Source organism: Leucoraja erinacea, chromosome 4 (genome assembly GCF_028641065.1).
Source record: "Leucoraja erinacea ecotype New England chromosome 4, Leri_hhj_1, whole genome shotgun sequence".
Taxonomy (NCBI): domain Eukaryota; kingdom Metazoa; phylum Chordata; class Chondrichthyes; order Rajiformes; family Rajidae; genus Leucoraja; species Leucoraja erinaceus.
The window spans coordinates 107,971,911-107,999,718 of NC_073380.1; the positions used below are offsets into that span (position 1 = coordinate 107,971,911).

General features: G+C 44.4%; 1 protein-coding gene across 2 annotated transcripts in view; it reads left to right on the forward strand.

The window, feature by feature from the left end:
• The window catches only part of rims2a (regulating synaptic membrane exocytosis 2a), a 684,525-nt gene that overhangs the window by 481,556 nt on the left and 175,161 nt on the right, over window positions 1-27,808 (forward strand). For both annotated transcript variants that reach the window (XM_055634901.1, XM_055634902.1), the window contains one exon: window positions 16,782-16,888. In XM_055634901.1, the coding sequence (XP_055490876.1) occupies window positions 16,782-16,888 (107 nt within the window). The remainder of the gene's footprint in view (window positions 1-16,781; window positions 16,889-27,808) is intronic.

Here is a 27,808-nt window from a genome sequence, read left to right on the forward strand (position 1 = left end):
ATTTATTTATTGCTCATATTCTATGTCGCTCTTCTAGGGAGATGCTAACTGCATTTCGTTGTCTCTGTACTGTACACTGCACAATGACAATAAAGTTTGAATCTGAATCTGAATCTGAAATAAGCATGAGTTGCTATTTCTCCTCCTCTGGTACAGTTACCTTCTCCCTTAACTCAGCTGCCAACACAATCACTTCAAAAGATAACCTCTGCCTCAATTTGTTTACAAATTACCCAATTTTCACATTACTTTCCTCTCCAAGGTCCTTAAATAAAGCCCTTGTACCTTTCAAAATTCATGCTCATTTTTCCCAGAACCTTTGGTGCTCCCATTGGAACATGCTTTTATGCCAATCATGGTATGGAACCAACTTGACAAATTGTAACTTGCTCTTGGCATGTGTTTCTGTATTCCTTGGTCACCAGACCAAAGCCTAGCCTTTTTTTTAAATAAATTAAAATAAAAGACTGACTTTAAATTTCCAATCTGCCTTGGCTGAATTTAAGCTTGTAATTCATTGTTTGTAGGACTAGTTATTTCTAGATTATTAATCTTTGTAATTTAACCATTGGGCCACCATTCTTAGTACACAACATTCCTTAGATCACAGTTTGAACGTTGAATAACTCCGATCACCACATTACAGAAAAGATGGAGAGAGTCGGAAAGTATGCGGAGTAGACTTATGATTCTATTCCCAGAACTGAAGGTGTAGAAAATTATTTAGGATTCAGAAACAATAGATAGGATGCTTGTTATCCCTCTGAATACATAAACCTAATAATATTATTCGTATTGCAGTATGCACTTATTACTAAGATATATTCTCGGAATTCAATTTAAATGCAACTCAATTTTTTCAGTGGGTCTAAAAGAGAATGATGGGGACAAAAATGCTCAGCTCCTTCACCTTCCTGAATGTTTGGTTTGGTTTGCTTTGATTTGGTTTGGTTTGACTTCTTATTATTATCATGTGTACCAAGATACAGTGAAACACTTTTTTCGTGCTATCCAGTCAAATCATATCATACATGAATGGAATCATGCCAAACATTGGTACAACAGGTTGTGCAAAGAGAAAAAAAACCAGCGTACAGTTTATGTAGTGTTACAACTACAGAGAAACAGCAAATTAAAAAATATTCAAGGACTGCAAGGAGGTAGGTTGGGATATTGTGACCTTTAACTTATGAGAGGTCTGTTCAGTTTTGCAGTTTAATAACGACATGTCCTGGGCATGACCTAACAGATGCTCTATCCATTCCCACCAGAGTATGTGAGATCAATATTTATCACCATGTGTGCATTTTCTGTTAATTGCTATTGGAGAGGAGCTGGAAGCAACAATGTCAAGGAGAGTAATAGCAAAATAATGGAGCCCCATCTCCTGGACCTGAGGAATGGATCCAAGGAAAAATGCATTTTCAATTGAAAACCTGCATTTCAATCTCTTACCTGCTATATCAGTTGTTCAACATTTTCAAGATACTTATGGCTAGAGCCAGGATTTTGCCATAAATGCCATGTGCCTTGTCATGCATTTTTTGATGATTTCACCAGGATAATGCCTTTTTCACGATTGTGTGTCTACATCAGCCTTTTTTTGCCATTTTGCTAAAAGGTTGTGCTATTTTCTCTAGTTGTACCATGATTACAATGAAGTTTTCTATGTCCCGTTGAGTGTAGTTTGCAGTGGGTTTTTTTTTAATTGTTTTTAACTGGGTATGTGGGGGGGGGGGGGGGGGGAATTTAAAATCTCTTTCCTGTGCGGGGGACCCGACCTTTTCCCTGTCGGGTCTCCGTTGTCATTGGGGCTTAGCACCGTGGAGCGGCCTCCAACCGGAACGACCTGGGGGCTCCAGTCACGGAGCCTGCTGACCTACCATCGTAGGGCTGGACGGCTTCGGAGCATGGAGAGCTGTGGTGGCGCACGGCTGCGACCCGACTCCAGAGCTCGGAGGCTCCAACCGCAGGTCCAGTGGACGGTGACATCGGGAGCTCGTGGGTCCTTGGTGTGAGACCGCTTTTTGGAGCTCCCGCAATGGCAACTTCTCCCGCCCGAGTTGTGGGGTTGAAAATAACCTGGAGCAGGGCCTTACATCGCCCGGCGCGGCTTTAACGGTCGCAGGACTTGCTAGCGCCCGCCGGGGGCTCCAATGTCAAGACCCAGGGCGTGGCCTTGCATCGCCCGGCGCAACCTTAATGGCCGCGGGACAGTTACCATCGCCTGCTGGGGGCTTTGACTTTAACTTCAAGAGAAGAATGGGGAGAGATAAGACTTTGCCTTCCATCACAGTGAAGAGGAGATTCACTGTGATGGATGTTTGTGTAAATTGTGTTGTGTCTTGGTTCTTTTCTTGTTGTATGACTGCAGAAACCAAATTTTGTTTGAACTTCAGTTGAGGTTCAAGTGACAATAAACGGTATTGTATTGTTAACACGTTAATATTAATGTTATTATTAACGTGTTAACATAGTATAACTTACAAGAAAACTTCCACCACCAGGGCGAAACTGGGGGCGCCACCTTTGATTATACTTATGAATAGAATGTTTAAGAAAGAACTGCAGGTGCTGGAAAAATCGAAGGAAAGCAAAAAATGTTGGAGAAATTCAGCGGGTGAGGCAGCATCTATGGAGAGAAGGAATAGGCGACATTTCAGGTTGAGACCTTTCTTCAGACTGGTGGGGGGGGTGGGGCGGGAAAAAGAAAGGAAGATGCAGAGACTAGAAGGAGAGCTGGGGAGGGGGAGGAGGGATCTAATGGCTATCTAAAATTAGAGAAGTCAATGTTGATACTGCTGGGGCGAATTACCCAAGCTTGTCTCCTCACTCCATTTACTGCTGGCTCCAGTCGCAAATCTGAGTTTTCGAATGATCTGTGCAAGGCATTCATTGATGCTGGAATTCCACTGTGGAAATTGGAAAACAAATCTCTAAGAGGTTTATTTAGAGAAATACACAGAGGAACATATACCAAGCGAGTCATCATTATGGAAAAATTATGTTGACAGCAACTTCAACATTGTTGTGCAGAAAATTAGAGATGAAGTTGCAAGCAACAAAATATAGATCTCAATAGACGAGACAACCGGTGCTGTGAGGAGATATGTTGCCAATGTGGTCATCAGTACACTGGAGGCAGGTCAATCATCAAAGGAGTATTTGTTGACATCGGAAGTAGTGGAGAAGTCAAACAGCTCAACAATTGCTCAGTTGTTTACATCTTCATGCTGTACTTTGGCCAGAAGGTATAAAACACGATATCTTCTGTTTCTGACTTAACATTTTATTCCCCAAAATGTTGCATTTGAGCTCAAGGACTTCATAGAATTGCCAAGCACATACGTAGCTTGTTTCCAAATGTCGATCGCCTAGTTTCCAATGTCAAGAAAAACTTCTTTAAAGCAGTTATTCTTCCTGTGCAGTTGTTTAAGGAAATGGCCCCCTAGATTCCGCTACCTTGTCAGCTCGTTTTGACTAGGTGGGGTACATGGCTCTCTGCTGAACTCTGCTATGCTGCAAACTTTGAAAAGATAAAAGAAATCGTCAACTGTTTTGAAGAAGAAAAAAAATCTGCAGCAGTCAGGATCGTCAGTGAAATCATGCAGAAAAAGTCCCTCCACTGCGATCCTGTGTTTATTGCTACCAATTTTGCAATCTTCCCACAAGCTATCACTTCCATTGAGAAACGTGGCGAAACATTAGTGCATAACTTGCAGGTTTTCAACAAAGTAACTGACGATATTCGTAAAGTTCCTGGCAATGTCGGTAAAGACAGGCAAGGAAAATGTGAGAGAGTGATTTTAGCTAACAAAGATCTTGAAGAAATACAAAACCTTGCTAAAGTTCTGAAAGGTAGTTGTAATGCACAAGATATCGACTTGAATATAGTCTGTAGGTTGTTTCGGGTATGCACCAGTGACCTCAGCTGAGGTAGAAAGAAGTTTTTCACAATTGAAGCATATTCTGTCTGATAGACGGCATAGTTTAACACCAGATAATTTGAAAAAAAAATGCTAGTAGTTAGGTGCAACCACGTCATTTAATGTTGGATACATTTATATTATCATTTTAAACCATATTTTGGTGGTGGAAATAAATGCCTGTTATGCCTTTTTTGTCAATAAGCCTTTTTCATGCCTTTAATTTTATTATACCTTTTGGCCTGCCTATTTCAGTGTTTTTTAGTGCCTAAACATTCCTGGCTCTACTTATGGCAAATATTTGCTTAAGACCCATGGATATTTAGAGTGTAGGAAGGAAATGTAAATGCTGGTTTACACCATGAAGATAGATGCAAATGCTGGAGTAATCTGGCGGGACAGGCAGCATCTCTGGATAGAAGGAATGGGTGACGTTTCGTGTCAAGAACATTCTTCAGACCTCTGAAGAACGGTCTCAACCCAAAACATCACCCATTCTTTCTCTCCAGAGAGGCAAACTGTCCTGCTGTTGCTCCAGCATTTTGTGCCTTTTTTGGATTTTTATAGTCTATAGCATTGAGTGATAACTGGTGTGTAGCTGAGAGATCAGTTGTATTTGTACTGCTATCAAGGTTACTGACGGTGGCATCTGCACATTAACGGGGGATTAGTCTCAAGCAAACAAATGGTAATACTTAAGGAAAGATTGTCAAATCCAATATGGTGCAAACATATCAAAACAAAAAACATCTTAAAGTCTGGTAGGAACAACTTCAGCATGTGAAGTCACCGACATTGCAATTGTTGAACATGTAGCACAAATTTAAATGACAATCTAAAGAATGAGAATAATTAAGACTATTTTTGCTAAGATGGCATTAGAATATTCCATGCACACGTTGTACAATTAATCAGGAATGTTTAACATTGCACACTGCCCAGTTGTTTGTCTAAATGGAGTTTGCTGAAAATAAACATCAAATTTAAGTAGAATAATAATTTCATCATCTCTTTTCCACTTAACCTACCCAATAAAACAATACAGCGACTTAGAAATTCATTTAGAATAACACAAATTTTTCCAAAGTTATCAAATGAAAATGCTTGCTTCCTCCCAGTATTTGTGTTATGGCGGCCATTAAGCTTTCATGTCTATGGGACAGGACGTGCTTGTAATTGATCCTCAGGCAAGTGCTCGGATAAAACTGACAGAATGAATGAATGAATGAATAAGTTTGTTGGCCAAGTATTCACATACAAGGAATTTGCCTTGATGCTCTGCCCGCAAGTGACAACAGAACATACAGTGACAGTTAGGAGTGTTAAAACATTAAACATTAATAATAAAACATTATTGATTAAACATGTTAATTAAACAAAATACCAGAGCAAAAGGTGGCTACAGGTTTTTGGTTATTGGGTAGAGCTACTACTCGTGGAAAAAAAGCTGTTTTTTATGTCTGGCTGTGTGGCTTTGACAGTCCAGAGTTGCCTTCCAGAGGGAAGTGATTCAAAGAGTTTGTGGCCAGGGTGAGAGGGGTCAGAGATGATCTTGCCCGCTCGCTTACGGGCCCTTGCAGTGTACAGTTCGTGAATGGGGGGAAGGTTGCAGCCAATAACCTTCTCAGGTGATCGGACGATTCGCTGCAGCCTCCAGGTGTCGTGCTTGGTGGCTGAGCCAAACCAGACCATGATGGGGAAGGTGAGAACATACTCTACGATGGCCGTGTAGAATTGGACCATCATTGCCTGTGGCAGATTGTGCTTCCTCAGCTGCCGCAGGAAGTGCATCCTCTGTTGGGCTTTTGTGGAGTCGATGGTAGCCCCCCACTTAAGGTCCTTGGAGATGATGGTTCCCACGAACTTAAAAGACTCCACAGATGTGACTGTGGTGTTGTTGATGGTGAGTGGGGTGAGGGGAGGAGGAGCTCTCCTAAAGTCTACAATCAATTCCACTGCCTTAAGAGCATTGAGCTCCAGGTTGTTGCTATTACACCAGGATGCCAGCTGTGACACTTCCTGTCTGTAGGCGGATTCCTCCCCATCTTGGATCAGTCCAATCAGGGTTGTGTCATCCGCAAACTTGAGAAGCTTGACAGAGGAGTCAGTGGAGGTGCAGTCGTTGGTGTAGAGAGCGTAGAGGGGAGGGGAGAGTACGCAGCCTTGCGGTGCTCTTATGCTGAGCGTTTGCGGGTCCGAGATGTGCTTTCCCAGCCTCACATGCTGCTTCCTGTCTGTCAGGAAGCTAGTGATCCACTGACAGAGGGGTTCAGGCACAGTCAACTTGGAAACATTTGGAGTGTTGTAGCTCTGGCACAATAGTGTTGAATGCAGAGCTAAAATCAACAAACAAAATCCTCGCATAGGTCCCCTGGTGGTCTAGGTGCTGTAGGATGATATGCTGGCCAAGGTTGACTGCGTCATCCACTGATCTATTGGCCCAGTCTGAAAGTCTTGGACGTGTTGACATATAAAAGTCTAAATTCCCAAACCACCCAAGTTAACCCGTGAGATCTGATCGAATAACTTTTCATGAAAAACTAATGGTTCTCCACTCCCAGTCTGAAAATAATTGCTGGATGAGGGATGATTTTATATTTCTAGCTGAATTTAGAAGAGTTATATTGGAGAATGTGAGGCACTTCAAGATTGTACTGTTATCTCACTGTCCTAACCTGGGCTTGCTGCCCACTGTAGGAACCATTAGTCTTTGCTCCTCAATGTCGTTTTGCAACATTGCCAGAAGAAAAATTGTGGTAGGTCCTAAGGAAGCATTTGACGTCCTAGAAAGCTGCAGATCAAGTCCTGGTAAATGAGATGAGTACAGATGGGTACAGATTAGTATTGATATTCAACATGGACATGTGTGCTGAATGCCTCTATAATATATGATTTGTTAATGCCATTGCTGAAATGTTGTTTTAATTTTTTTTTGGAAATAATTGAATTGTTTGAATTATTGAGACGAGCTGATGTCTGTGACAAATGACTTTAGTTAATTTGATGCATTCCACACACTTGGCTAAGTACAAAAGGGTGACACATTTTTGCTGAAGAGTGCACATAATATCAGTAGCATATGTACGCCACTTCTGATTCATTGCTTTGCTCACTGTGGCATTTTCTAATGCAGCACTCAGCAGATTTTTGTTGTAAATTTGGCAGCTTAGTTTATGTCATTTCATAAACTCTTTAAGTAAATAATAAACCTTCCATAAAAGTTTTAATCTTGTTCCAGAAACATTATCATGCGTGCTAAAACAAATGCAAAAAGTGCCTGTACACTCTTCATTCTTTTAGCTGAAATATTTTAACCTGTATGAAATAAATAGTATGATGATAGAACAATTATTTGAACTAATTGATGGCTGCATCAGGTGTGGGCCACATTTAACATGGATGAATGTTACTTGAATGTTGAATTCTGAAGCCTTGTGATGGAGGCTAGACATGGGGACAAAGATGAATGAGCAATCTAGGACATAATTTGGCCACGATGTTTTCAGCATTCTTGATCACCCATTCTTGACCACTTACTCAGGTTTAAGAGGAATCTCTCTCCCTTTAGGTTTTGTTGGCTATTAAGAATGATTGTCACGTGTTATGTGTCATTTTACTTCGGAGTCACGTGAGTGACTACGTGAAGAACCCTGCCAGGACGCATGCGTGACATATCGCTACACGCATTGCAACGAGTCACAGCAGGGCGGCAGAATTTGAAAGTCAGGAACAGCAGGTAAGGGGACTCTGCGTTCCTTCCACTTACCTTACAGGTGGAGGCATGGACCAGATCCATGAAGGCTGCGAAAAAGCTGGCGGGGGAGAACCGCGGAGTTGCGGGCAGCCAGCAGCAGCAGCAACGGCACACCAATCTCCCATAATGGGAACAGCTGTGCCCGACTTCGCTCCCGCATCGGCCACGGCCAGGCGGTAGAGCGAAGCAGAAAACTAACAGAGTCGTTGACTCCGATGAGTCCGACTCTGAATAGCTGCGAGCGGCCAGTGCCCGTGAGCATTGGGGCCGGTTGGAGCGGCTTCAGGAGCAGCCGTGAGCGGTCAGTGCTCGTGAGCGGCCAGTGCCCATGAGCATTGGGGCCGGTTGGAGCGGGGAACTAGAGCAGCCGCGAGCGGCCAATGCCCGTGAGCATTGGGGCCGGTTGGAGCGGGGAACTAGAGCAGCCGCAAGCGGCCAGTGCCCGTGAACATTGGAGCCGGTTGGAGCGGCTTGAGGACAGGAGCAGCCGCGAGTGGCCAGTGCCCGAGAGCATTGGAGCCAGTTGGAGCGGCTGTTGGAGCAAATACTCCAAAGTGACAGGCTCCGGGAGATGGAGATTATATGGCTGGCACACAGTCCCTATGCCAATTTACTAGCAGTCTGATGGATAGTTTGTTCCCTGCCAGTTTCCATTAAGGCTGTACCATATTTACCAGCAAAGTCAGTGCCATGTGAACTGTGTTAGCAGTGAACCGCAGATGACCTGTAGTTAACACATATGTGGGTACATCTAATTGGTAATCTAGCCAGCCATCTTGGTACGATGCTCGCCAGATAGTACCCTAGGATCAATACAGAAGCTGACACAAAGTTCCCCTCTGAAAGAATATAAGTACGAAGTATTCCATTAACCCAAGATGAAGTGGCAACCACCTCTGATTATGATAAGGATATTTAGTACACGAGTTTCTGTGATTCTTATTGGATGTCTCCATAACATCTATAATGTGTGTACGTAGTTTAATAATGCTTCAATTGTTGCTCCCTTGTCTGAATGATGTTCAGTTCAGTACATGCTGAACTAAGGAGCAAGTAATGAATACCTCCACATTCTATATCAGTGGTTTGGGAGGTTCCAGGTTTGCATATAAGGCCAGTGCATCCTGGTGAACTAGTGTCATGTCTATTTCTAATAGTGCGGCCGATAATATCCCGCTGATAGGACTTTAGAACTTTCTTTCGGTTCAATACCTTGTCCTGTTATGTTCCCGGAGGTAAATGTCTTGCCAACACCTCAGCAAAGGTATTGGCTTGCAGGTGATGTGTAGACATGTACTTAATGCTGGCAGCCATCCTGGCCTCTAGATCTTTGCCAGTCTGTTCTTGCTGAAAGTATTGCCCCACCATGTCCAGCAACTTGGTTTCCTCGTCCTCCATATGGGAATGTGGCTCCATCTCTGGTTCAGAATCTAACACAGGCAGCCCTTCAATACCCTCTTCCGAGGAGGATGAAATGTCAAGCAGCCCTTTATGGTAATCTGCTGAGGGACTTACACCTATGCCACTGTGGCTATTGTCCATATCCTGGAGCCTGTCACTCTGGAGAAGTTCCTCCAACAACCGCTCCTGCCGACCTACGTGCTCTCGGGCACTAGTCGCACGCGGTTTTTGCCGCAGCCGGTCCCCATGCCTACGGGCACTGATCGCTCCCGGCCGCCCCATATAATTGTGCCGTTCCTCGCAGTCCCGGTTCACCTGTCGCTGACGGCTGAACATGCTGCAGCCTCTTGTACCGGTTTCCCAGCTCCGCGAAAGTGGCCGCTGCTGGCTGCGCTATATCCTGCAGCTGCTCATCCTTACTCCGGTATCAGTAAGTATTATCCGGAGGCTGTTTCTCCACATCATTTTCGCAGTGATGTACTTTGCGTTTGCCTTCCCGCCCGGTCTAGGATTTGATTTTCCTGGCGCGGGGTTTAAATCCGGCACAGCTGATGTCTCCCCTCCTTCAGGGTTATGTAAACCTGTGCCTTGGTCAGGGTCTGACCAAATTTGGTCCTGCCCACTCTCCTCCGAGGAGTAAGAGATATTCTCCGGCCCCACACGTGGTACCGCTGTGGGGCTTACCTCTTGCCCACTGTGGCTAGCCTCCACATTCATGGGACTGCCACCATGGAGGAGCTCCTCCACTTCCACCTGTTTTGGTGTGATTTGCACTTTCGGAGATGGTGGTGCTGATTTCTTTCTTTCTTCCACCCATTTCGGAGATGGTCTCTGTGAAAATTTGTTGTAATTGATGGCCAGTCATGTGATTTATACTGGCTGCCATCCTTGGATCCCAGTCTCCACCATCCAGCAGCTTCTGGATTATGTAATCCTGTGTGGTCAGGGTCTGGCCCATCAGGGCCCTGCCTACTCTTTTTTAAAGAGTTAGAGATATCTAGGGGTCCCGCACTGGGTACCCATGTGGGGCTTACCTCCTGCCCACTGTGGCTAGTCTCCACATTCATGTGACTGCCACTGTGAAGGAGCTCCTTTTTTCCTCCGCTGTTCCCGTCCCCCGTACACACGGGCACTGGTTTGCGGGTTTTCCTCGCCCAGCCGCTGACCGCACCGGTCCTGTATGTAGGTCCACCACTCCACACGGTCCCGGTACTCACAGGCACCTGTGCTGGCTGCTGATCATGCTGCAGCCACTCGTACCGGCTTCCTCCAGCGTGGGCTAGCGGGTCCAACTCGTACTCAGTGCTCTTCGGCACTGACAGCTCGTCGCTATTTTTAGGACATTGCGGAAGTGCCCTTGATGCACCCTCTCCGCACTTCCAGCGCCTCGGACCCATCTAATACTTTAACCAAAGGATTAACAAACAGATTCTATGAAAAACCCCCCATTTTAGGTCTACACCCTTTCCCACATACCTATAGTAAGGGTCATAGCAACATAGAAACATAGAAATTAGGTGCAGGAGCAGGCCATTCGGCCCCTCGAGCCTGCACCGCCATTCAATTCAATGGGGTCCGTGGGGTTGTACCCGAGTCGTCGGGATTTTTTGCTGTGTAGCCGGTCAAACCGGCTCCAACGCTCTCAGTACTGGTCGCTCCTGGCTGCTCGTTTATCTCGGACCGCTGGGACCGACCCCGGTACTCACGGTACTGGTCCCTCGCGGTCGTTTGCAGCCGGTCAACCCCGCTCCAATTCTGGGCGCTCCCGCTGTTCGTCAGGTTCGAACCGCTCGGACCGACCCCGGTGTTCACGGCACTGGTCCCCCGTGGTAGTTCCACAGTCGGTCAAACCGGCTGTTAATCTTAAACTTAAACCGCTGGGACCGACCCCGGTGCTCACGGCACTGGTCCCTCTGCGGTCGTTTTGCAGCCGGTCAGACCGGCTCAAAGGCCCTCAGCACTGGCCGCTCCCGGCTGCTCGTAGAGACCCCTCGGACCAACCCCGGTACTTACAGTCTGAAGAAGGGTTTCGGCCCGAAACGTCGCCCACTTCCTTCGCTCCATAGATGCCGCTGCACTCGCTGAGCTTCTCCAGCCCTCCTGTGTACCCCCGGTACTTACAGCACTGGTCCCTCGTGGTTGCTCTCTGTCCTCCAGCCTCGGCGCTGGCCGCTGGCGACTGCTCCAAGCCAGACTCGCTTGAGACTGGCATACGGTACGTCTTTGCTTCGCTTCCCGCCCGGCCGAGAAGTGAATTTTGCCGGTGCGGGAGCGAAGTCGGGCACAGGTGTTTCCTCTCCGGAAGATTTGGCGTGCCGTTGCTGCTGCTGCCGGCTGCCCGCACTCCGCGGTTCTCCCCCGCCAGCTTTCCGCAGCCTTCATGGATCCGATCCATGTCTCCACCTAAAAGGTAAGTGGAAGGAACGCAGAGTCTCTTACCTGCTGTTCCCGACTTTCAAATTCTCCCGCTGGGGAACGTCGTTCCCCCTTGTGACTCGTTGCAATGCGTGTAGCGATATGACACGCATGCATCGTAAGCGGGGTTCTTCACGTAGTCACTCACGTGACTCCGAAGTAAAATTAAATTCAGTGATTATCTCACATGATTTCTCACTGTGTAAAGCAATGATCCGCTATAGGATCTTTGGTGTAAAGCTCAATATCTGACCAATTTCTGTTTAACACGTTTGGTCTGCCGTGAGCATTTTTCTCTCCCAAAACAGTTCATATCTAGCAAACCGATCAACGAACCAGATAGCAGGTGGACGCAGTCATAGAAACATAGAAACAAGGTGCAGGAGTAGGCCATTCGGCCCTTTGAGCTTGCACAGCCATTCAATATGATCATGGGTGATCATCCAACTCAGTATCCTGTACCTGCCTTCTCTCCATACCCCCTGATTCCTTTAGCCACAAGGGCCACATCTAACTCCCTCTTAAATATAGCCAACGAACTGGCCTCAACTACATTCTGTGGCAGAGAATTCCAGAGATTCACCACTCTCTGTGTGAAAAATGTTTTCCTCATCTCAGTCCTAAAAGATTTCCCCTTTATCCTTAAACTGTGACCACCTTGTTCTGGACTTCCTCAACATCGGGAACAATCTTCCTGCATCTAGCCTGTCCAACCCCTTAAGAATTTTGTGCGTTTCTATAAGATCCCCCCTCAATCTTCTAAATTTTAGCGAGTACAAGCCGAGTCTATCCAGTCTTTCTTCATATGAAAGTCCTGACATCCCAGGAATCAGTCTGGCGAACCTTCTCTGTACTCCCTCTATGGCAAGAATATCCTTCCTCAGATTAGGAGCCCAAAACTGTATGCAATACTCCAGGTGTGGTCTCACCAAGACCCTGTACAACTGTAGTAGAACCTCCCTGCTCCTATACTCAAATCCTTTTGCTATGAATGCTAACATACCATTCGCTTTCTTCACGGCCTGCTGCACCTGCGTGCCTACTTTCAATGACTGGTGTACCATGACACCCAGGTCTCGTTGCATCTCCCCTTTTCCTAATCGGCCACCATTTAGATAATAGTCTACTTTCCTGTTTTAGCCACCTAAGTGGGTAACCTCACATTTATCCACATTATACTGCATCTGCCATGCCCACTCACCCAGCCTATCCAAGTCACCTTGCAGCCTCCTAGTTTAGAGGGGTTTACACGGTTTAGAGATGTTTAGAGGGCTTCAGATGGGTTTAGCAGTGTTATAGAGGGGAATAGGGGGATTTAGATGGGGTTTAGAGGTGTTCAGAGGGTCCCAGAGGGGTTTAGAGATGTTATAAGCCCCCCGTGAGAAATTGTATTTCTCTGAAATTTGAAGATAGACATAAAGCTGAAGTAACTCCGCAGGACAGGCAGCGCAGCGACTCTGGAGAGAAGACCCTTCTTCAGACTGAATTGAACTCTCGTCGGTGAGAGTACTTGTGATTGTCTGAAGAAGGGTCTCGACCAGAAACGCAACCCTCTCCCCAGAGCATCTGCCCGTCCTGCTGAGCAACCTTCAACTTCAGAGCCAAACAAAAAATACAGTGCTGGAGGAACTCAGCGGGCAAGGTGGCTGCTTCACCAGCTGAGTTTCTCCAGCATTTTTGTCTACCGCAAAACGTCAATGATTCCGGGAATGCTGAGGCGACAGGGTGATACAGTGGGAGTGGGAGAGCTAGAGAGAGACGAGATGGGGAGCGGGAGAGGGAGAGAGAGAGCAAAACACAGAGAGACGGAACGTGGGTCGGTAGGTGAATGACTAACCTGCCCACCAGGAAGAAGCCCCTTCTCGCGGTCCAGGGCCCTCACTCGTGATGGTGAGTTTAAAGAAAGTCTCAATGTGTCATCGATCTACATTCCTCAGTAAATGTAATTGTGTTTTAAACAAGTATTATTGACGGCGCGTGAATTTTATTCAAAGGAACATGGCGTCATTAATACTTATTCAAAACACAATAACATTTACTGAGGAATGTGGATGGATGCAGATTGATGACATTGTATAACAACTTTTTAACTACCTCATGTTAAGAAGTGCTAACGGTACGAGTTAACAAATTGTTAGTGTCTGATGGCCGTGCAGTGGTTGTTATACATGTTCGTTTAAAAAAAATCCGGATGGCGAATTAAAAAAAAATCTTTATTTAACAAAGAGAATTCGTATTTCTGTACGAAATACGGAACATTAGTGCGGGGCCCCCATTAGGCGCGGGGCCCAATTGGGAGCAATCGGTCAAATCGGCTTAAGGCCGGCCCTGATTTGAGGTTGTGGTGTTTAATAGCCGAATGGCTCTTGCGAAGAAGGTGGTCCTGAACCTAGAAGTTTCAGTTTTCAGGCTCCTGCACCTTCTTCCCGATGGCAGGGATGAAATGAGTGTGTGGCCGGGGTGGTGTGGGCCTCTGATTATGCTTGCTGCCTTTTTGAGGCAGCAATTCTATTAAATCCCTTCGATGGTGGGGAGGTTCACAGCTTTTTGCTGTCTTCTTCGCTACTGAGCTTTCAAGTTGCCGAACCAGGCCGTGATGCAAGCCGTCAATAAGCTCTCTACTGTGCGCCTATAGAACAGGACATACCAAGTAGAATCATACAACATATTCTGTGTTGATTATTGCACCTCAATGATAAATGCCATCCTTTAAGGTTAATGTTCTTGGTTTAGCATGGTGAGCCAGTTAGAGTTCATTGCAGCAGTAACTTTGTTTTGTGTTGCCAAGCAATGGTGAGAAAGATAGCTTGCTTTTAATGGGTTTCTTTGAAAAGTTTACCTGGTGACAGCTTGGATCAATGATTATACATTTATATATAGCACTTAATTCAACACTGATTCTGCATGTGCATTTAGCAAAGCTCTTTAAAATGTTATGCCGCTGACACCGGGTATAGATTCGGCATATTGCTTAGAGAAGAAATTGGATGCTGTCAAGGTGGAACAGAAAATTAGATTGGAGCTTACTTCTGTTACCTTTTCTGAAGCAAAGAAACATTTTGAAATGAGAGGTCACATTTATTCTTCTGCCCGTCACCTCTCTACTGTGCCAATAGCTTGATGTGGGAGTGCAGATGGTGGGACTGGCAAGATTCCAATCTTTCTTTAAAAAAAACCAAATGAATATATGATTGCAACAACAGTAAAAGAAGCTGATCAATAAAGTAGATACGAGCAACATCGATACGAGATACGTTGCTGTAAACTTGAACAAAAAACACAAAGTGCTGGAGTAAATCGCGTTCTGTAATTCGGGCTCTTTTTTATTCATATGGCTGTATGGTGACAACACATTTCACTGTACCAATTGGTACATGTGACAAATTAATGTATCTTGACTCTTGCTTTGTAATTCAACCTGAAGTTTGAAGAAGGGTCCTGACCCAAAATGTTTTTAGTTTAGTTTTTAGTTTAGTTTCCTATTGTCACATGTACTGAGGTACAGTGAAAAGCTTTTGATTGTGTGCTATCCAGGCAAGAAAAGACTACATATAAATACCATCAAGCTGTTTGCAGTGTACAGATAAAGGATAAAGGGCACAATATATTAGTGCAAAGATGCAACATGGATGTCTGATTAAAGATAGCTCGAAGATCTTCAATGGGGTAAAAGGAGGTCAGGACCGAACTCTAGCTAATGAGTAGAAACTAATAACAGCTGGGAAGAAACTGTTCCTGAATCTGGAGGTATACGATTTTAAACTTCTATACCTCCTTCCTCATGGGAGAGAGGAGAAGAGGGAGTGATGGGGGTGAAACTGGTCCTTGATTATACTGGTGGCCTTGCTGAAGTGTAGATGGAGTCAATGGAAGGGAGGATGGTTTGTATGATGGCTTGGGCTACAACTCTGCCATTACTTGTGATCTTGGATGGAGCTGTTCCCAAAATAGATCATGGTGCATTTCGATAAAATTCTTTCTACAAGGCATCTTCGAAGTTGGTGAGGTTTGTTGGGACTTGCCGAACTTCCTATGCCTTCAAAGGAAGTAGAAGCATTGCTGTGTTTTCTCGGCCATTGCTTTGATGTGGCTAGTCCAAGACAAATTGCTGGTAATATTTATTCTTAGGAACATGAAGCTTTTGACCATCTATCCTTCAGTTCCATCAATGTAGACTGGGGTGTGTACTGACTGCTTTGCATCCTGAAGTCAATCACTATCTCCTTTGTCTTGCTGATATTGAGGGAGAGATTGTTGGCTTGGCACCAAGTTACAAGGCTCTCAATCTCTAATATGTACTCTGTCCCGTCATCATTCGATTTCCGGCCCACTATGGTGGTGTCATCTGCACCATCCATGTCACCTATCCTATCCATGTCCTCCAGAGATGCTGCCTGACCATTGAGTTACTCCAGCACTTGTTGGTTTTTGTTGATGAATAAAGTATATTTTTGAATTAAAATGAAGCTGAAGTTATATTTTCAATTGGCATTCAATTCAAAATAGATTAATTGTTGTTTGCAAGCAGGCAGTGAGCTGATGGAGAAACTTTCTATGAAGCTTTGGCACTCTACTGATTTCAGCCTTACCAATGGATATCTCCCCATTGAGAAACACTTAAAGCAAAGTTATGTTAATTTTCGTGTAAGATGACACTGAGTCCTGCTACGTAGACAGGGCAGGAGCTTGGATTATGGTTACAGTCCTGATTGCTTAGTTGGTCTCTGGGAGTGCTGTGGATAGACAGGAAGGAGTAATTATCCCAGTACAGTCCTGGCATGGCAATGTTATCTTTTGAGTTGTTGTTGCGTTGTTGTCATCGTCCTGTCTCACCCCCCCCCCCCCACCCCCATTATTTTTCCAGAATTTAAGAGATTCATGTTTTTAAAGAGAGAGAGTAATTGTTATCCCAATATCCAGCTCACAATCCAGTATTAACTATGGGAATTTCCTTTTGGTTTGAAGGAAAATCTTTCCGAGCCAAATAGATTTGAAAGATGGAAATTAGTTTCCAAAACCCATGAAAGATGTAATAATAAAAACAGCTTTTTTTGTTTTTGGAATTTAATTTAAATGATAGATGAATTTCAGAAATACATTTCAGAACAATGTATTTAGGGTGTGCTATTGAGGATGAATTTCTGCCCCAGAGTCTTGTCCCATTCCAAATCAATTTTCATCTCAAACATGGTATTACTTTTCTTACATTTGCCAAGGCTAATGAAGGAGCAAAGGGATAACTGCCAATTCCGCGTTGACTGTTTACATTGGATCTTTTTCCATAGGTGCAGTGGATGTGGAAGAAAGAACTCGCCAAATGAAAATGAAAATGAGCAAGTACAAGCAGGTAGCAGCATCAGATTCCAGACTGGAACAGGAATATCATTCTAAGGCAAGTGGAAAATGAGATCTTTCCTCAGTTTTTGTAAAAGACAAAGCAAAAATATGCTAATTTTCAAATAACCTGTAGCTTTACTTTAGACAGGATGAATAGTTTATCAAAATAGCAAGAATTGTGGAAATAATCAACAGATCAGATATAGACTGTGGGCTGAGCATCAAAAATGTGTCTAGAAATCAGTTTTCGTGACCCAAGTCACCAAACTACATGTAATTTTCCACAGATTTAGATGAAATATAATTGAGAAGGATGTCATAACTCGTCATTGCCGAAAGTTGCACATTAATTAATTAAACTAATTAGGAAATACGATCGGGAAAGTAAACGCCATCTAGTGGTCAATGCCCATATTACACAATGGGCAGCCTATTACCATGTTGCAGTCCATTTAAACTATATATCATTATACCTATATATATTCCAGATAGTAATATAGGTATAATAATATTAAATTTAGGAATAATAATATTATATTATATATTATTATACCTATATATATTCCAGATAGTAATATAGGTATAATAATATTATATATATATAATATAATATAATATATTATTATAACTATATATATTCCAGCTCGACATAGATTACAAGACCTACACCAAACCCAGACCAATTAGGAGCAGACGAGGGCATTCGATCCAATTTGTGATCCCAGCTACAAAGACAGATGTGTACAGCAATTCGTTGATCAGCCATGATCATATTGAATGGCGGTTCAGGCTCGAAGGGCCGAATGGCCTACTCCTGCACCTAATTTCTATGTTTCTATGTTCTTCCCCCGCACAATTAAAGCATGGAATAATCTCCACCCTACTATAGTTACCCAACCAGATGCAACTAAATTTAAAGTAGCTCTTTCTTCCCAATAACCCTTTCTGGCTTAAGTCCTCCCTCCACCACCTCCAGTTTAAATTCCATTTGGAATATTTTGGAGGATCAAGAAACCAAGAACCAAGATAGTAATATAGGTATAATAATATAATATATTATTATATAATATATAATATATTATTATACCTATATATATTCCAGATGGATATATTCCTCCGTTTTCCCGGAAACTGCCGCTACAAACGGCACTATGTATACCCCCCCCCCCCCCCCCGGAGAAGATCTGCGGCTCCACATTCGCGAATCGCTACTTTTTAAATACATAGGCCCCGCGATCGGAGCACCTTTATCGTAAGTTATCGCAGGCAGCTCCGAGATTAGATGATGTAGACTTATTACTCTACAACAAGCTGACATTAGTGAAAATGTTTAATTTACCTTGTTATTGATACATATAGTTTAGGCCCTCAACTTCATGAATGAATAAGTGAATGGGTGAGTGAATGAGTGAGTGAATGAGTGAGTGAATGAGTGAGTGAATGAATGAGTGAGTGAATGAATGAGTGAGTGAATGAATGATTGAGTGATGTATGAAGGTATGAGTGAGTGAGTGAGTGAGTGAGTGAGTGAATGAGTGAATGAGTGAATGAATGAGTGAATGTACAGCCTCCAAATCTCATTTTTTCACATTATAAAGGGTGCAATTAAATTAATTAAAGTCCATACAGATTAATTTTCATAAATTCAGACTTTAGATCTTACCTTTCAGTTTGAGTTGATTCACAAAAGTTTCACAACTTTGTGTTGCAGCACCTCAGCAGGGACTTTGCTTTCAAGACTTTCTTCCACTTCTATCACTTAGCTGGACATTTTTCTGACTTCTTAATGCTTTTCTCACTAAATTTAATTACCCTGCTGCAAGTTTCCACGACAAAGAACCTTCATCGGAATCTCCAGTAAAACAGGCATCAGTGAAGCCCTCTCAGCTATGATGTGTGCTCCCTGCCTAGCTAGCCTGAAACAAAGCGCGTGATTGGCCAACTGGCAGACAACTCAATGTTAAACTTGCTTTGATTGGACTAAAAATACCCGAAATGTTTCTGTTTTATCTCTAATTCAATTAAAAATGTGCAAGTCTTGTTCATGACAAGTTTCAGGGGTGATTTATATATATTTTTTACACAATATGTGAACATTTCATGTAGTTCTGTGACTTGGGTCACGAAACACTGGAATAAAGCCCCTCGATCCACAGCCTAATAGCATCTATGGAGAAAGAGTCAACGTTTCAGCTTTTTGACATTTTATAAGATTAACTTGCAGAAGTTCGAGAAGTAAAGAAGAAGTAAAATAATAGATAATGAGGAAGCTGAGGAAATATTAAAACTAAAGTCTTGAATGATTAAATGACAAATGGCTCGGATTTATAGGGTGTAAAACAATGGAAATAGAGCAGGGAAAAATATGGGACCTTAGTTCCTGCTGCCTGGAAACAAAATCAGTGTAGCAATCAGGATGTGAAATTGTGGAACACAATGTTGAGTTCAATGTGCATTAAAGTAGGTTATCAAATGCTAGGTGGCATTCCTTAAATTTCTGACAGAGCAGAATTAGATGCAGGAAAGTGGGAATGGAGATGTAGAGACAAACTATCAGAACCTTGAGATCATGCGAGGATTGTGGAAAGAGATTTAAACCCCTGTCACACGGTGCGAGTCCACCCACGAGTGATCCCGAGTTTAAAACAAATCAAACTCGTGGTAATCACGTAGAATTAATGTAGCGGGAACGTCGGAACTCGTAACGCTAACGGCAGGTACTCGGGAAACTTGTTAACTCGTGATAATCTTTCAACATGATGAAAGATTTCCACGAGTCAACTTTACTCTTGAAGTAAAAATTTTAAACTTTTAAACTCGTTGTAAGAATGTAGTAGCCCGTGAGTTTACCGTAGTGACTCGTGAGTCTACCGTGGGCACTCTTTAACTCAGCGGGGGAGGCAGCTGGAGAGAAGGAATGGCTGACGGGATGACAGTTCCAAAATTCTGCTGCGTCTTTGTGTTACTCCAGCACTGTGTGTTCACTTTTTGTCAACCAGCATCTGCCCTTTCTAGTGTATGGCATTATTTGTAACCGTGGCAGTTGATTGTCTTCAGTTTCCCAGGGGGTCGGGACGGGGCTGGAGTTGGAAGGGAAAGGTGGGTGGGGAGGGGAGTGGGGGAGGGGGGGGTTTGGGGTGACAGTACGGGAGACAAGTGTACAAGAGGTGTACTGACTGTGTGGGCAGACACTTTGGTGGTGATTGCCCATGGGGTTCACTTTCGAGGACTTCATAATGCAGAGATCATTATAAACAGTCGAGCGATTAACCCTGGAAAGAGGGGAGACCTCTCTCTGAGTTGGACCCAGGAAACTGAAGCAGGCACACGTAGACTTAATATTTTCTTGAGGTTATTAACGACAGACAAATGATGGGAAGGGTTTAGAGGGCTATGGGCCACATGCAGGCAAATAGGACTACCCCAAGATGCCAACTTGGACGGCACGGCCAAGCTGGGCCGAAGAACCTGTTTCCGTGTTGTACAGCACCATGACTAAGGCCAGTGGGATTGACATGTTTTGTATTTTTCCTTTCTAAAGATGCAGTGTATTTTGGTGACTATTGCACACTGCAGACCAGAAGCACCTTTAATACCCAGAGAGAAGGGATGGGCGGGTTAGGTGAGCAGGAGAGTGGGGTTGTTTGCAGTTGCAGAGGGAGGGGGCAAGAGCGGTACAGTTCCTATTCTCAGCTCCTGTTCTACCGAGCGTGTGGACGTGGGCGGGTGACTTGGTTGGCGGTGGCCCATGGTGTGGCAGAGCCGGCGTGCCCGCTGACTCCCATCCCCCACCCCCCCCCACCCGGTCCGTGGCCACTCTGGGAGAGAGCCCCCGAGCATCTGCCCCGGGGCGACTGGCGCTGACCTGCTGGCATCACCGACATGAAGACGGTGCAAATGGGCGGGGAGCTGGAGAGGGGAGGGAAGGGGTCACACACATGGCCGAGAAGCAGAGGGGTGGGGTGGGGGTGGCGACAGACAGGGCCAACAATGAGATGGAGAAAGACAAACACTGACGTGCAAAGGAGACCTACAACAGTGCATGATCTTTTTCGCGTTATGGCGGGTGATTGTCGCCTGCCCGCTGTTTCTGACGCTAAAGCCTTGGGATCGTTGCCCTTCGTGTTGGCACGGAGGGGGAGGGGGGTATTGTGCTGTTTGATCGCCCCCTGTTATCCCAGGGACAGGGAGACACAGCAGCTTTTGAGACTGGTGGGCAATCACTACCAAAGTGTCTGCCCACACAAATAATGTCTTACACAAGAAAGGGCAGATGCTGGTTGATAAAAAGTGAGCACACAGTGATGGAGTAACACAAAGACGCAGCAGAATTTTGGAAATATCATCCCGTCACCCATTCCTTCTCTCCAGAGGTGCTGCCTGAAAACATCTCCCATGCATCGAGTTGATATCACTGGTTTCCAGATGATGGGGCAGGTTCCCCTGAATTGGGCACAATAACATTAGGACCGAGTTACCAAATGATGCTAACAAATAATTATTATTTATAATTAATATGGAGAATTGGATGTGGATCTGGATCTCAGCAAATATTATTTAGGAACTGCTGCTCATTGTCTTTCTGAAGCTTAGCTATCGACATCACCATTGACATCTAGAAAAGTTCCACATCATTCCATGTCTTTACATCACCTCCCTTTCCCAGACTACACCAAGTCCTTTAATTGTCGGAAGAAGGAGTGAAGAAGGGCCTCGACCTGAAACGTCACCCATTTCTTCTCTCCAAAGATGTTGCCTGTCCTGCTGAGTTACTCCAGCATTTTGTGTCTACTTTACACTAATGGGTCTGTCCCACTTAAGCGACTTTTTAAGCGAATGCAGGAGACTATGCAATCGCTACATGTTCGTGGGTAGTTGCCGGGGAGTCGCCTTCATGATCGTGAGGAGTTCCCGCATTCTGGGAACTAGTAGCGGCCTCATTATGGTCGCAAACATTTTTCAACATTTTGAAAAATTAGCGGCGACTAGAGTGAAGCCGCCATGGGGAGTAGCGAGAATTCTCGTGCTGCAGGTGAATCGCCAGGAGGTCCTAATGGGTTGCCAGGAGGTCGAAGGTTCTCAGAGGTTCTCGTAGGTTGTAGCCAGTGCTGACCGGTGAATTTCATTGGCTCATTGGGGAAAAAAAGCAGTAGTTTTCAGAACCAAGATTAACCGATCAGTAATGTTCAATGTCTACCGAGTTTCACAGCTGTGTACCTCTGGCTTCTTAAAAATTGTCCACTCCTTCTCCCTCCTTCTTCCCCCCCCCCTATTTTAAAGGACTTACCGTACACTGTGCTTTAGCCGTCTTAATTACAGCTCCAACCTTCCTGTTCATCGCAGTGTGTGTCTGTTTGCACCATGTGAAATTTTTAGACAGCGCTCCCCCCCGCTTGCCCTGTCCCCCACCTGCATAACGGGCTGGTGAAGGAAGCGATGTGTTTGTGTGTGTCCACTCTAAGAGTCACCATTCCAGTTGCCGGTTTTTCAAGCCACTGCTGGCAACTTGACAGTCGCCGGCAGTCTGCTGAAAAATCGCCTAAGTGGGACAGGCCAATAAGTCCTTGTTATCTGGCATGGACTTTGATTGCCATCTATGGGACCACACACTTTTGGCATATTACTGGAAGTTTTGAGAAATATAATGCATTTCTCCAGAGCCCTCTTCTTTACTGTGTGGATAATCGACCAGGTCAGGGTAGGGAAGAACAGTGAGTCGCAATAAAGGTGATTTTACAACCAGAGCTGAATGCCAAGACAAACTAATCTCCTCTGCCAGCACATGATCCATATCCCTCCCTTCCCTGCATGTCTCAAAATCTCCTAAATGGCACTATTGTATCTGCTCTCTCACCAGTGAAACGAAACTAGAGTCTCGTTAACAACTGCTTTATAAATCTACTGTGCTGCACCTCCACTCAGCTGCTCTCTCAACAGTGATGCTAACTAAATTATTTGTCAATGAGGATTAAATGGTTATGGTGATGCTGTTTCTAAGTTTAAGTCATGGTATCATTGAGAGAAGCAGCATAGAAAAAGGCTCTTTGGCCAACCATTAAACATCAATTCAACATTGGTTACCTTTTTTTAGGGGGGGGGGGGGGGGAGTCTTTCCGGAGCGCTAGTATAGGTGTTGTGGGCTGAAGGGACTGGTTTCCAGAGGGCTGGTATGGACATTGTGGGCCAAATGGATTCTTGGGCTAGCAGCTCCGTCCCTCAAGCCTGATGTAGTGGCAGCTCACTCAAGGCTGGTGGGCTGACAGTTGACTCACAGCTTTTCCTTGAAATTCCATTTCAAGCAGGGTGCAAGGCCACGAAATTCAAGTGCAGTTTCATGCCACTTCAAGCAGAGTGCAAGGCCACCAAATTCAAATGCATTTTCCTACCATTTCAAGCAGGGTGCAAGGCCACCAAATTCAAGTGCAGTTTCATACTATTTCAAGCAGGGTGCAAGGCCACCACATTCAAATGCAGTTTCATAAAGCCGTGCTTTATTTCAAACCAACCACCACCAACCATTTGCTGTGCTTTTTCAAACCAACCACATTTTCATTTTCAAACCACATTAAGGACACCCAAGGTCAGTAAAACCACACTCACAGTTTAGTAGCCATGTGTTCTATGTTATTCACGGCTCAGACTGAGAGACGTGACCCTCTCGTTCCCCCATCGTGCAGAGACTGACTGAAGCACTCAACACTTCCGGGTTTTTTGGTCCCTCCGGAAGGGGCGCGGCCTTCAGGAGAGAGAATCTCAACATTTTTAAACACTAATAACTCTTATTTTTCATCGATGGGAAAAATCCTCTTGTACTGCTCAGTGGAGGGGGACTCCGAATAAGATGGCCAAAATCAAAGCTGTAAGTGGCAGCGTTTTTTCTAAAACCAATATACAGAACAACAGGAAGTGATCAAGATCAGACTTTTTGTAATATAGATTTTACTGATTCAAACACTTAAACTTAAGCCAGAATTTCCCATTTGCTCTGTCATTGGCCATATTATTTTCTGATTTACAGACACGGCGTGGAAACAAGCCCTTCATCCCACCGAGCCTACACTGACCATTGATCACTTGCTCACACTACTTCTCTGTTACCCCCCTTTCTCATCCACTCCTTACACACTAGAACCAATTTACAGAGGCCAATTAACCTACAAACCCACACGTTGTTTGGAATGTGGGAGGAAACAGGGGCACCCAAAGGAAGCCCACATGGTCACCAGGAGAATGTGTCAATGCCACACTGGCTGCCCCAGCCAGGATCAAACCCCAACCTGTTGAGCTGTGAGGTGGCAGCTCTACCAGCTGCACCACTTATAGCTTGCCTAGTTATATATTCCACATGAATATTTAAGCGTTCAGATTAATGATGTCTGCTAATCTTTTCTCATAAACTTGCTTTCTCACCTTCATTAATTTTTTAAAAATTCTGTCTTGTATGTACAACAATTTTTCTTTGGTTTTCTGAACCGTCACACAGATTTTTGTCATGAGCCTCCTTTTTCTATTATTAACTTTGCTTCTGGTTATCCAGATGCTTCGGTACTGATTGCATTATGTTTGCCTTACAAAGGAATCGGTCCGAACATTATTTCCCCTGAGTGGCCTCCACTGCTCTACTTTACTTGGCCTTGCATTACTCTTTTCCCAGTTTGCCTTTGATGACTCTGTACTTAAATCATTCACATTAGCTCTTGACATTTTCTGGTCTCTTTATATAATGAATTTAAACTGGATTATGTTGTATCCACTGTTAGCTGGATGGCCTCTGACTGCAACACGCTCTAATGGCCCCATTGCATATAATTGAAGTAATTTTCCTGTACAAGTATCAGAAATGTATTTCCTTTCCCTTTCCAAGTCCAAGCGCAAGCACATCATAATTTAATGTATCAATATTGCTGACACCCTTCATTAATAACACCAAGACATAGTAAAATGTAGTGCCTCTGTCATCACATCTATTATAAATCTTCATCCAATCCCTGAAACACAACTTTTGTCCCCAATTCTATTTGTGTTCCTTTCTGGATTTCCATGCCGTTGAACCATGGCCCGCTGTGCCTGCTCAGCTGGAAAGTAAGAGAACATTTTAATGGTGCATGGACCAACGCATTTTCCCTCAAACAGCACCTCTATACAACAGGTATCCACTGATATTTGTGGGACCTAACATCATTAGGGGTGGCACGGTGGTGCAGCAGTAGAGTTGCTGCCTTACAGCACTTACAGCACCAGAGACTCAGGTTCGATCACGACTATGGATGCTGTCTGTATGTAGTTTGTACGTTCTCCCTGTGACCGTGTGGGTTTTCTCCAAGATCTTCGATTTCCTCCCACACTCCAAAGACAAACAGGTTTGTAGGTTAATTGTGTATGGTCGATAGCTATGGCCTCTCCCCATCCTTCTTCAAACTAAACTCCTTGGGAGTCTGCGCGAGAATCCCAGTCGCAAACACGCCTCAGCCTACATATAAATCCCACCCACATAATTACAGGCAGATAAAATTTAAAGGTAACTGGTTATAGTTATAACATACTGAGTTAAGCTAAATGTTACTACACATTTATTACTAAATGTTACTACAAATGTTAAACTACACAGAGATAACATCTACCCTATATTGCTGCTAAGAGCAAGCTATCTGATTGGTACACATTTATCGGTCTGTACATAGTTGTACATTATTTGGAAGACTAAATGCGAGGGTTTGCATCATTTCACCCACCATCTTTCATTGTTTAGCAACATAAACAGCTTTTAGGCTGAATTGACTGTCCCTTGGTGGGGACAAATTGGAAAGCTTTACTGGTTTAAATTGGTGGTTACAGTATTACAAAAGGAGGAGTCCGACATTGTAAAACTAATTGTATTCCTCCACTCATGCAGAGAATAGAACATGGAACGGTATAGCACAGCACAGAAACAGGCCCTTCAGCCTACAATGTCCGTGCTGAGCATGAACCCAAATTAAACAAATTCCTCTCTGCCAGCACATGATCCATATCTGTCTTCTCCCTACGTATTCGTGCACCTAGCTAAAAGCCTCTTAAATGCCACTATTGTTTCTGCTTCCATGAGCACTCCTGGAAGTGTGTTCCAAGCACCCGCCTTTATCCTTGAACAATCCTTCCTTCTCCCTGGTTACTCTCTTGTTTTTAATGTGCATATAAAAGCCTTGGGAGTTTCTTTAATCCAATTGACATCGGAACAAAACTTGGTGCACTTGCAGCACAGGAAAACGGTGAGTAAGATGGCGAAAAATCATAGCGCTATCGGGTACTGTTTTTTGCGCAAATGTAAAAACAACGCAAACCGGAAGAGGACAAGATGAGAGTTTTAGTTAAGTATAGAGATTTCAGGAAAGATACTATATCAGAATTATGAAACAAATAAAAAATAGTTATTTTAAAATTGCAGAGAAGATTGGAGGGAAGGGTGAGGGGTGGATGCATAGTACAAAGAATATGCTTGCTAGCGTATGCCAGGGTTGCCTTGAAGATAAGTACCATCTACAGTTTACCCCCACAGCAACACTATCCTCATCTTATCAGAGATATTCTATTTTGCCCTTTCCATTTCTCTCCTACCTCCTCTGCAAAAGTTGTATTCTCTCGTTCCATGTTCCATTAACTGCCTACTGCTGAAGCTCATAAATGCTTTCCACTCTTTCATTTTTGTGGGAGGTTCTCTCAGTACTTTTAAGGACAGCTAGTTTACCTGCTTTAGCTGAATTGTTAGATAAACTACAGATTGCTCAACTGGACTGTTTTGCAAGATGCCAGCTGGTAGAATAGACAAAAATGGCCGTATTACAGAGTAGCCTAGGAACCATCGAACAATGATAAAAATAATTCCGAACATAAAAAAGGAAAGGGAAGAATTTCTAAAGTGTATTCAGGAGAACTTTCTCAATCAATATATTCCTATCCCATCAAAGAATTATGTATTATTGGGCTGATGATATTTTTTCACGTAGAATATTAATATCTATATTACTAAAAGTCTGATCTTGACCACTTCATGTTGTTCTGTATATTGATTTTAGAAAAAACGCTGCCACTTACGGCTGTGATTTTTGGCCATCTCACTCGAGCTATATATGAGGTGCTGTTCCTACAATTTGCGGTGTGTCTCATTCTGGCCATGGAGGAGGGCCAGGAAAATAAGGTCGGATTCAGAATGGGAGGGGGAGTTGGAAGTGCTGAGCCACCGGGAGATCAGGTTGGTTAATGCGAACTGAGCGGAGGTGTTGGGGGAAACGATCACCAAGCCTGCGCTTGGTCTCACCGATGTAGAGCAGTTAACAGCGGATGCAATAGATGAGGTTGGAGGAGGTGCAGGTGAACCTCTGCCTCACCTGGAAAGACGGCTTGGGTCCTTGGATGGAGTCCAGGGGGGTACGTAAGACAACGAATGTAGCATTTCCTGCGGTTGCAAGGGAAAGTACCAGGGGAGAGGGTGGTTTGGGTGGGAAGGGACGAATTGACCAGGGAGTTACGGAGGGAGAGGTCTCTGGGGAAAGCCTAAAGGGGAGGAGATGGGAAGATGTGGCCAGTGGTGGGATCTTGTTGGAGATGGCCAAAATGTCGGAGGATTATCTTTTGTAAGTGACGGGTGGTAGGGTGGAAGGTGAGGACAAGGGGGACTCTCCTTGTTACGAGTGGGTGAATGGGGAGTGAGAGTGGAGCTATGGGACATAGAGGAGACCCTGGTGCCTCATCTATAGTCGAAGAGGGGAACCAACAACCCGACAAAGAGGCAAGCATAGCTGGGGGCCCATGCACGTGCCCATAGCTAGGCCTTGGGTTTGGAGGAAATGGGAGAAGTCAAAGAAAAAGTTGTTGAGGGTAAGGAGCTGCTCCGCATGGCAGAGGAGAGTATTGGTAGACGGGGATTGGTTGGATCTGCGGTCGAGGAAGAAATGGAGGGCTTTCAGAACCTCCTGGTGGGGGATGGAGGTGTTGAGTG